The 10,115-nt window shown below is 49.1% G+C and overlaps 6 protein-coding genes across 6 annotated transcripts; 4 read left to right on the top strand and 2 right to left on the bottom strand.

Moving 5' to 3' along the window:
• Positions 1 to 124: 124 nt before the first annotated feature.
• On the bottom strand, positions 125 to 1,277 carry M438DRAFT_331170 (GroES-like protein; the record flags this gene model as incomplete). Its single annotated transcript, XM_029903384.1, has 2 exons — positions 125 to 1,171; positions 1,224 to 1,277. The coding sequence occupies 2 exons, from the start codon at positions 1,275 to 1,277 to the stop codon at positions 125 to 127; spliced, it is 1,101 nt and encodes a 366-aa protein (XP_029764435.1).
• Positions 1,278 to 1,495: 218 nt separating this feature from the next.
• M438DRAFT_310352 (glycoside hydrolase/deacetylase) lies at positions 1,496 to 2,768 on the top strand. Its single transcript, XM_029902418.1, has 4 exons — positions 1,496 to 1,837; positions 1,886 to 2,225; positions 2,351 to 2,551; positions 2,599 to 2,768. Exons 1-4 carry the CDS (start codon positions 1,579 to 1,581, stop codon positions 2,711 to 2,713), a joined length of 915 nt encoding a protein of 304 aa, XP_029764434.1. The 5' UTR covers positions 1,496 to 1,578; the 3' UTR covers positions 2,714 to 2,768.
• A 280-nt stretch (positions 2,769 to 3,048) lies between these two features.
• On the top strand, positions 3,049 to 4,920 carry M438DRAFT_393969 (MFS general substrate transporter; the record flags this gene model as incomplete). Its single annotated transcript, XM_029909145.1, has 2 exons — positions 3,049 to 4,675; positions 4,724 to 4,920. The coding sequence occupies exons 1-2, from the start codon at positions 3,214 to 3,216 to the stop codon at positions 4,918 to 4,920; spliced, it is 1,659 nt and encodes a 552-aa protein (XP_029764433.1). The 5' UTR covers positions 3,049 to 3,213.
• Positions 4,921 to 5,019: 99 nt separating this feature from the next.
• On the top strand, positions 5,020 to 5,715 carry M438DRAFT_383798 (uncharacterized protein). The gene has a single exon (XM_029908950.1). The coding sequence runs from the start codon at positions 5,047 to 5,049 to the stop codon at positions 5,641 to 5,643; it is 597 nt and encodes a 198-aa protein (XP_029764432.1). The 5' UTR covers positions 5,020 to 5,046; the 3' UTR covers positions 5,644 to 5,715.
• A 271-nt stretch (positions 5,716 to 5,986) lies between these two features.
• On the bottom strand, positions 5,987 to 7,154 carry M438DRAFT_361609 (uncharacterized protein; the record flags this gene model as incomplete). Its single annotated transcript, XM_029907522.1, has 3 exons — positions 5,987 to 6,311; positions 6,402 to 6,501; positions 7,148 to 7,154. 3 exons carry the CDS (start codon positions 7,152 to 7,154, stop codon positions 5,987 to 5,989), a joined length of 432 nt encoding a protein of 143 aa, XP_029764431.1.
• A 618-nt stretch (positions 7,155 to 7,772) lies between these two features.
• M438DRAFT_310343 (uncharacterized protein) lies at positions 7,773 to 9,690 on the top strand (the record flags this gene model as incomplete). The annotated part of the gene is made up of 4 exons (XM_029902417.1): positions 7,773 to 9,002; positions 9,057 to 9,148; positions 9,205 to 9,402; positions 9,459 to 9,690. Exons 1-4 carry the CDS (start codon positions 7,812 to 7,814, stop codon positions 9,688 to 9,690), a joined length of 1,713 nt encoding a protein of 570 aa, XP_029764430.1. The 5' UTR covers positions 7,773 to 7,811.
• Between the last annotated feature and the right edge of the window lie 425 nt (positions 9,691 to 10,115).

Raw genomic sequence — 10,115 nt, 5'->3', positions numbered from 1 at the left:
AGTTTTGTTCGACTCCACTCACTGCCGATCACTTGCAAGCTACACCCCGACAGGCTTGGCAGTCAGAATTGACAACACAGGCCGTACTGAAGGAGACTCTTGAGATCATGAATAGAATCGAATACTAATCAGACATCTTGACTACTATGCGGCCTTGGAAGCTCGAGTTCTCATAGATCTTAACAATCTCCGGTATCCGTTCGAAAGGGATGATTGTAAGGTGCGAGATGACTCCATGCTTCTCCACCACTTTCATCATTCTTTCAGCTGCTTCTCTACCACAAACGTAGCTGCCCTTGATTGAAAGCTCTCGGAACACGATGGGCGCAGCATCGAACTGCCAGGGTGTTTGCGGGAGACCGAGCAGGCCCAATGTGCCTCTGATCCGCAGTAGAGAAAGTGCCCAACGATTGGCCTCGATTGACGCAGTGCACACGATCGCTGCAGCAACACCTTCTCCCCTGGTGAGCTCATAGATCGTCTTGGATGCCGCTTCTTGGTCAGAAGGGTCTACCACAAGATCTGGCTCAAGATCTTCATTCTTCATGTTTTCCGCCAATTTCCTCCCTGCTTCGCGAGTATCCACAGCGATAGTCCGGTATCCTAGCGCCTTGGCATACTGAAGTCCGAGATGTCCGAGACCGCCAATACCAATGATGGCGACAAATTCTCCTGGAGCTACTCCCACAGTCGCTTGCTCGAGAGACCCCCAGACTGTCGCTCCAGCACACATCAGAGGCGCAGCTTGAGCGAAAGAAACAGAGTCCGGAAGCTTGACTGTCGTCTCAGGATCAGCAGCGACATAGTCAGCGAATCCTCCATCATGCAGAAACCCAGCTGTTTCTCTGGCATCACAGAATCGCGGGTCGAGATTATTGCCGGTCCGCTTGCTCAGGTTGCAGCCAACGCAAGAGCCGCACGAATTCTTGAAGTTCAACACTCCAACTCTGTCTCCAACTTGAAGATGACCATGGTAGTCTGGCCCAACACTTGCAATGGTGCCGGCTATCTCATGCGAAGGGATGAGGCCTATGGGTGCAGGCTTTGTAAATTCTCCAAGCAAAGCTTGCAAGTCTGAGTGACAGAAACCAGCGGCGTGGACTCGCACGAGCAATTCGTTGTCTCTGATGATAGGTAACAGTCGTTCGCCAAGAGCGTATGGTTTGTTGTACTGTTTCCAATCAGTGTCTGTCATGCATCGGGCCTTGTCTCGTCTCACTTACTTCTGCAATGTACGCAGCTCTCATACGAGTAGGTAGTTCGTGCTGAGAAGCCATGTTGTACCTTTGCAATGATATTGAGCAATGTTGTGTGTTCTCCCAATACTTTGATGATCTTGTTACGAACTTCGACCAATTCAATTGCACATTTCATGGGGTCATGCTCCGGATTTGGAGTCGTGGGGTTGTTTCGAAAAGTCTAATCTCGCCTATCTCGACTACCCCACACCCCGACAATCGGACCCTCCTGACCGTCACACCACGACTCAGTCAGTACCAAGTATATGAGAGTCTCCAGTTAGGTTCTGGAAAGCCAACTTGAAGCGCCAATTCATCACTTTCGGATCTCAATCTCACCATGCCTAAACGTATTCTCTGCTCCTACGGTGTCGACATTGACGCCGTCTCTGGCTGGCTTGGTTCATACGGCGGACAAGACTCTCCCAATGATATTTCCCGTGGCTTGTTTGCAGGAACGCATGGAACTCGCCGAATGCTGAAGCTGTTTGATAAGTACAATATCAAAGCAACATGGTTCATTCCCGGCCACACACTCGAAACGTTTCCCGAAGAATGCGCGATGGTCCGAGATGCAGGTCATGAGATTGGCCTTCACGGTAATGGAAGCAGTGTTTTGATGACCTTCTATCGCTAACATGTCACAGGATACTCACATGAGAACCCTACGGACATGACAATGGAGCAACAGCGTGATGTCCTGGAGAAGACTCACAAGATGTTGACGGATTTCTGTGGCAAACCTCCTCGCGGTAGTGTCGCTCCTTGGTGGGAGACCAGCAAAGAAGGCGCCGACTTGTTGCTAAGTTATGGTATTGAATACGATCACTCCATGTCTCATGATGACTGCCACATGTACTGGCTGCGAACTGGAGATAGCTGGACCAAGATTGACTACAAGCAAAAAGCCGAGACTTGGATGAAGCCGTTGGTTTATGGCAGAGAGACCAATCTTGTGGAGATTCCGGCGAACTGGTATTTGGACGAGGTAAGTTCAATGAAGGGGCCTCCTTGTATAGGTGAACATGACTGACATCTCACAGTGAGTATTTCTGCGGCAATTATGACTGAACTTGTTTGAGAGTCGCACTTACTGACATGCATCTCAATAGTCTACCCCCCATGCTGTTCATCAAAGACGCTCCTAACAGTCACGGCTATGTCAACGCACGCGATGTTGAAGATCTGTGGAGAGATCACTTTGACTACTTCTACAGAGAGATGGCTGATGACCCGAACGAGATCTGCGTATTCCCACTTACTGTTCACCCCGATGTGTCAGGGAGACCCCATGTGCTCCTCATGCACGAGAGGTATGTTGTCAGGAAACTATAAGAAAAGATCGATACTGACTTCTCAGGCTGATTGAGTACATCAACAAGCATGAGGGTGTGGAATGGGTGACGATGGAGCAGATGTGCGATGAATTTAAGAAGAAGAGTAGCCCACCTGAAGGAGCAAAGACGTCTAAATAGCACACTGGATCAAACGGCTCTTTCCACGATATAAACGTACAAAATCCTGACCTAGGTGAAACAGAGTGCCGGCTTCCTTAAAAGCCCAAGTTGCTAATGTTTCTCGAAGCAGTCCAGCCAAACTATGATAGACTCAGCCATTGTCTCCTCTTCCATATCTTGATCTGACCCCAAGAACAAGGATACTTATGCCTATATCTGGTAACAGACGTCGTTGATACCATGACTCTGTTGGTGTGCGTACCCCGCACTCATATCCCTGCATTACCCCAAAGATAACAGAGTCTAGCCACTTGGCAGGCATCCGCGTATCTCCTCAAGATATGGCAATCACACGAGATTTGTTAGATGTTGGGGTATGCTGATTGTAGGACCCTGGAAGGAGTGGTTATTCGGAATACAAGAGCTGCGACGATCTCCTGAGACCATCCACCATCAACTTGTTTTGTTATCGACATTTGACAGGCTTACGACTCACTGAGCTTATCAACACCTTCGTAATGAACACTGACATCCCGATCCCTGGAACCGTCCAGCTCATCGACACGGCTGGCATCCTACATGTCGAGCATGGCGCAGGACACAAGGAGATTGTCTTGGTCCCTCAACCTACGGATGACCCGAACGACCCTCTTCGCTGGGGAAAGTCCAGAAAGATGACGAGTTTGGTCACTGCCCTTGCGTGGTGCTTCTTCATCGGTGCCATGATCTCTGGGCTATCACCTGCATACATCCTCATTGAGGAAGATACTGGCATTTCGGTCGCTGATCTGAGCACTGGCAATGGTCTGATGTATCTCATGATGGGCTGGGGAACTCTTCTGACACAACGATTTGCTCTTACTTATGGTCGTCGATTGACTCTCGTCGGATGTGCTGTCTTGGTCACTGCCATGACCATCTGGACTGCCTTTGTCAAGACAAGGGGAGAATTCTTTGCCAATCGCTTCTTACTTGGAACATTCACCTCGCCACAAGAGACACTCATCGAGATTGTTGTTGGAGATCTATACTTTACGCATGACAGAGGCTTCTATCTCGGCCTCTATGCTTGGTCTCTATTCGCCGGCGCCTTCTTGTGTCCTGTGGCATCAGGTTACGTCGCTCAAGAACTTGGTTGGCAGTGGATTCAGTACATCCTGACCATTGTTGGTGCTACTCTTGCTATCGGAAGTTACTTCTTCTTCGAAGAAACCATGTTCCAGCGCGATCACGAAAAGTTCCTCGTCCACGCTCAGCAGACCGGTATTGCTACATCGACAGCTGCGGACATGACAAAAACACCAGAAATGATGGCCTCCAGTGACTCAGAAAAGAACTACATCACTCAAGAAAGATCAGCCTCGCCCGTCACCGAGTACTCGCCTCCAATGTCGACCAGCCCTACCAGAACCTACACCGAGAAACTCAAACTCTGGGGCTACCACAACCCGAGCCAGAAGATCTCCTTCCAAATGATCATCATGCCATTCCAACTGCTCCTCAAGTTTCCCGGCATGTTCTTCAGCGGCCTCCTCGTCGGAGGCATCCTCTCCTGGTACAACGTCGTCGGCGGCTCTCAAGCGCTCATCTTCGGTAACGCACCCTACAACTTCAGCGCCAACACAATCGGTCTCACCTATCTCGCCTCTCTCATCGGCGTCTCCATTGGTTGTGTAATCTCCGGCCACTTTTCAGATAAACTCGCCGTCTTCTTGTCTCGTCGCAATCATGGTATTATGGAGCCTGAACAACGACTTTGGATTTGTCTCGTTGCGCTTGTGCTTCATCCTGCTGGATGTTTGCTTTATGGCGTTGGGGCTTCGTACCATATCCATTGGTTCGGTGTTGTTTTTGGATTGGGCTTGATTTGTGTTACCTTGCCCATGGGATCTACGTTGGCGTACACGTATATCATGGATAGTTATCGTGAAATGCAAGGTGATGGTATGGTTGCAGCTATTCTGGTCCGAAACACAATGGGTAAGTTTGATTCTCCTCAATCGTCTTTGCAATTACTGACTCTTGTAGGTTTTGCTTTTGGTTACGCTGTTGTGCCTATGATCAACAATCTTGGTGTTCGTTATACCTTTGTTGTCATTGCGTGTTTGGGAGAGATTGTGTGGAGTGTGGGTGTTGTGATGATTTATGTTGGCAAGCCACTGAGGCTAAAGACTGCGCAGAGCTATTGGGATCTTGTCGAAAAGACTGGTGCTCATGCTCATTGATGCCTTTGTATGTATGTAGCTTTTATGAATCATGATCCGTCGCTGTAATCGTATCATGTTCCGAGCGATGATTTGACACTGGAAACTGTAACTGACAGTCGAGAAATGTAGACACGCGCCTCAAGAATGGCTATGATACAAGAACAAAGGTGTTGGAGTTGTCGCCAATGTATTCAACCCTCAAGAGCATCGACAGCCCTGATCCTCTCATCTACAGCCATCATGACTGCAAACATCCTGATGCTATTAATCATCAGACGCAGCCGGCAAAGACGGATCTTTGCTAAAGTATCGCTGGTTTTCGTAAGGGTTATCGCCACCCCAAAGGCTTTGCTCCTCTTCCTTGTAATCGATAAAATCCACATTCCCAATTTCAAGATTAGCACAGTACAGATCTGCATCGTCGTATCCGCATCGCAAGACGCCAATGACATTTTGAGAAGTGTCTGTCATGACTTGGAGATCGATCACAAGGACGCCTTTTGTCTGATAGTCTCTTTGATCTGCCACGATGAAGAGAGTCGGGTGGATCTTATCGTCTTTCTCGCGAAGTTGAATGTGGTATTCATAGATATCGCGAAGAGTGAGATTGGAGAAGTTGGGTGTAGTTATGAGCACAGATTGACCAGTACTGTCTTCGACCTTGTTGATGTCGCTTTCGAGTTGTTGAAGTTCCAGATCATCGAATGCGACCAAAGTGTAGATTGGCCATTGCTTGCCTAGAGTGTCGGCAAATTGACCGTGACGGGGATCCTGCAGTGGCAGCGTGTCTTCTAACTGCTTGGTGGACACCATACTGCGATGTTGCAATTGTAACTGAGTTCAAAGATGATGAGATACGGATTGGAGGCTGAAGCGTCAGGTTGATGTTGAAGCTCCAGTTGTCATCAGGAGTCAGACGTTCATTTCTCAAGCATCATCGTGTAAAATCAGTGATGTCAAGTACCGCCAAGAACCGCTAGTGCATTGGCAGTCATAATAAAATCGTCACTTTTGAAGTTGGGATAATCTCAAAGGATGAGGGATCTCGAATTGTGCATTTTGCGCTGCGACGGAAGTCAGCCTTCTAGAGCTTCGACTTCGACTGAACAACCTCCTCTCTGCCCGCGAGATTCGGGTGTGCCGCCTTGACCGGTCTCGTAACAGCATAGAAAGCCAAACCGGCAGACTTGGTCGAGAACTGCACTTTACTGGCAACATAGAAGAATGCAAAATCTCCAGGAACAAGATGATGTGTCACACCAGTAGCTTCGTCCAGAACATCGATCTGCCCGCTGATGACGTATTTGGTTTCTTCGCAGGTGTAGTGTAATGGGTATGCCTTGCCCTTTTCGATCTTGTAGAATCCTGAAGTCAGGTATGACGGCGAGTCGGTGGTACTTGTGCGGATGCTTTGGGATGTCAGAGAGAGTCAGGGAGTGATGGCCAGGAAAGCAGAATTTGATCTGCCTGGATCGACGTGAACAGCGAGAGAAACTCACGAATGAAAGTCTGCAACAGTGGCATTCTCTCCCGTCGGGAAAGGAATAAACTCCTGGCTTGCGCCTTTGATGATGGTAAGAGGGACGAGCTTTTCGGACACTGCGGAACAAGTCAGGCTAGCATTCACTGGCGAATGAGTTTCACTCCGCCAGTGGCTCGAAAACTTACTAATGACAAGCTTTTCTGATGCGAATGAATGTGATACTAGCAAAACAATGGACTTACCATCGCCCCATTTATAGGACTGTTTACATCGCGGACTATACTACCACAACGCGATGTCGCAAGATCCTGGGGAACAGTTGACCCGATGGAGTATCGGCTTCCATCGCGTAGTGAATATCCTTACACAGGTCCGATCACCGAGCAGTTGAGTTGTACCTACAAGCAGGCCCATGTGGAATATATATGGAGAAGAAAAGACCCCGATAGAGATGGTGATGAGACAAGCAGGACCGGCTCTCGTGTCGCATGAGAATTCAAAATCGATTTGCGGAAAAAGTTCGGCGAATATCGTGTGTCGCGTGCGGAGATGCAGCAAAAAGCCAAAAAGCTTCCAGAGGCCGGCTCGAACGGTCGACTTACTCGATGGCCTTACTCGATGAACCGGGCACTCCATATCCTTACTCGATAGCCTTACTCGATAGATGCCCCGGTATTCTTATACATATCATCGCGGGGAACGCCTAAACCGATTCCTGGTCGAACGATGGAGGTGGCGGAAGGATGCTCAGGAAAAGATAACGCGCCATCGTCGCTGCTTGCTTCTGCGCGCAATCCTTTCTCAGTGTTGATCGTCGCATCCGAAATGTTCCTTCCAATGCGATACTTTGAAGGAAGCAACATCTCGACCTTGATGGATTTCATTCAAGCATCAGAATCGATCGTCGGGACTTCCAAACAATCTGGGGTACTGTACTCGCATGTGTTCTTCCTGTAGGGCGACGCCGACGAGGTGAGTGAACCCTTATCTATACTTCCAACGCGTCTACGTGTACGACCCTTGCTATCTACGGATTTTTACCCGCGCTTGTCCTATCATCATATCGCATCCAATCATTTGCATAGTTCCTCGACATAAGCAAGTATCGGAGAAACAACAATGAAGGCGATATGTACAGTGGCGTGCGCAAGCTTTTCAGCTCCATGCGAATTGCCAGAATCTAGCCCATTTGTTTTTGACCCAGGTAGGCGGCTTTGCGATAAGGCATCTTTTTTACACCAGCTGCATCGCACTATCGCGCAATATATGAGTGACCTGTCACAGCGCATGCTCTTCTTGTCCTTCCTCATCCACAAACGCGCATTTCCAAAGTCGCTTGCAGTATCATTTCTTTTCCATCATGGTTTACAGCGACGTCAAAGGCGATGCCTCTGGCGAGGTCTCACACACTGTTGAGCCCGTCCAGATGGGCGACTCTTCTGCCTACAAGCGCCGCTTCACCGGATTCAAGCTAGCTGTTGATCAAGAACCCAGCAGTTTTGCAACAAACCCAAACGCATCTAATGCCGATTTCGACCCTATTCCGCCATCAAACCGCACCTGGACATGGAAAGCTTACGTCGCATACTGGATGGCCGATGCATGGGCTGTTTCCAACTGGGAAGTCGCATCATCCATGATTGCTGGTGGTCTCAGCTGGAGAATGGCAATCGGTGCTTGTGTTCTCGGCAACTTCATCATGGGCGCTGTCATCACGATGAACGGTAGAATTGGTGCCCACCTCCACGTCCCATTTCCAATCATCGCCCGTGTGTCATTCGGCTACTACTTCAGTTACTTTGTCGTCGTATCTCGCTGCGCTCTCGCCATCATCTGGCTCGGAGTGCAGACAGTCACTGGAGGTCAATGTATGGAAGTCTTGCTTACTGCGATTTGGCCGAGTTATGCAAACATCCCCAACCACATCGCCGCTGGTCAGGGTATCGACACCAAGGGAATGTGTGCTTTCGTACTCTATTTCCTGCTCCAACTCCCCTTCCTCTGCATTCCTTACACCAAGGTACAATACTTCTTTGGATTCAAATCAATCATCGCACCCATCATTTTCCTGGCTGTCTTCGGTCACACCCTGCACAAGGCTGGCGGTACAGTCAGTGCCAGTCCAGTCATTACCGAAGGGCCTACAGTAAAGGGCTCGATCCTGGTCTGGGCATTCTTCTCCAACCTCAACTCGGTCTTGGGTAACTACTCCACTCTCGGTCTCAACATTGCCGATTTCGCAAGATATGCCAACAAGAGAAGCGCTCAGAATTGTCAAGCCTTTGTCATTCCCTTCATCTTTACCATTGTCGGTCTCCTCGGTATTTTCACCGCAGCAGCCTCATCTGTCGCATATCCTGAGGAAGTTGCCAAGGCAGGAACTCCTCTCTGGAACCCTGTTACTATCGTCGGACTGTGGAGTGCATCTGGCTCGTCTGCTGGCCGTGCTGCATCTGCCTTCGGAGCCATCGGACTCATCATCGTTACTCTTGGTATCAACATCTCGGCCAACTCAATCAGTGCCGCCAACGATTTGGTCTCTTTCTTCCCCAAGTACATCAACATTCGTCGTGGCCAGTTGCTCGCCGCCTTGATCGGTGCTTGGGCTTGTGTTCCGGTATGAATGACTCTACATCTATCTCCTCTGTTCTATATGACTAACTCTATGCAGTGGAAAATCCTTGCTTCTGCTCAAAAGTTCCTTTCTTTCCTTAGTGGTTACACCATCTTCCTTGGTCCTATGACTGCCATCATCATGGTAGAGTGAGTACAATTGTACACCTTAGCTGAAGCACAATATTCTGACTCATGCTCCTCAGCTACTACATCACCCGCCGCGGCAATGTGTCCGTACCAGACATGTACAGATTTGACGGCATCTATCGTTACTCTCCCAAATTCGGCACCAATTGGCGTGCCGTTGTCGCACTCGTCGTTGGCTTCTTGCCCCCTCTTCCAGGCTTTGCCAACAGTATCGACCAAGGCAAGCTCGGCGTTTCGCTTGAAGGCCAGCACATGTAAGTCGCTCTTGCATCTCGAACAACTTCCCATCAGACACTGACATGATTTCTAGTTTCGCGATCGGCTACATGTACTCCTTCGTGGCTGCCGGCTTGTGTTATTGGGCCTTGATGCGCTTTGCTCCTGAGCATGAAAGTAGAATGGACCATGAAGTGACTGGCGAAGACATCCTCGTCGCTAATGACGAGAGAAAGGGTCGTTACTATTACAAGGATGAGAAGAAGGGATTCTCGGTGAGAAGCTGGGTGTCTAGACGCACTGACAGCGACTCGAGTGTTGCTTGAGGGTTGACGGCGAATTTGATTGACTGCAACAAAATACACGCTTACGACTATAGAATGTTATTGATTTTCCCACTTACGATGTCGGATGTCCTGCTAAGAGTGCCAAGTAACACCAGCCTGTGTTAGACTGCTGATCTAACGAGAGTCGTATCCAGTTCTTGCCTCGATACCATGTCCTAGAGCATCCCTCGTGGTGGCAAGATCCAATTGATGATCAATCATTGTCAAGATTGCTGCGGACGGGATCACACCGTCGGTCCGTGAGTTACCCCGACTGCAAAAAGGGCCGTTGCAACAACAAGGCTGTATAACCATCCGTCAAGCTTCATGATGAGTCAACATCGCGACAGAACAAAAGGAACCTCACGACCCGGGTGATTTTGCGAATCATCAACGACCTTACTCACACCTCTTTTTATATAGAC

The sequence above is a fragment of the Aureobasidium pullulans genome, assembly GCF_000721785.1.
Source record: "Aureobasidium pullulans EXF-150 unplaced genomic scaffold scaffold_2, whole genome shotgun sequence".
NCBI classification, from domain to species: domain Eukaryota; kingdom Fungi; phylum Ascomycota; class Dothideomycetes; order Dothideales; family Saccotheciaceae; genus Aureobasidium; species Aureobasidium pullulans.
This window is presented reverse-complemented; position numbering and strand designations above follow the sequence as displayed.

Coding starts and splice junctions, on each gene's coding strand:
- M438DRAFT_310352 (XM_029902418.1), top strand. CDS start 1,579: ATGCCTAAACGTATTCTCTGCTCCTACGGTGTCGACATTGACGCCGTC. Junction 1,838..1,885: donor TCATGAGATTGGCCTTCACG/GTAATGGAAGCA, acceptor AACATGTCACAG/GATACTCACATGAGAACCCT. Junction 2,552..2,598: donor GTGCTCCTCATGCACGAGAG/GTATGTTGTCAG, acceptor CTGACTTCTCAG/GCTGATTGAGTACATCAACA.
- M438DRAFT_383798 (XM_029908950.1), top strand. CDS start 5,047: ATGGCTATGATACAAGAACAAAGGTGTTGGAGTTGTCGCCAATGTATT.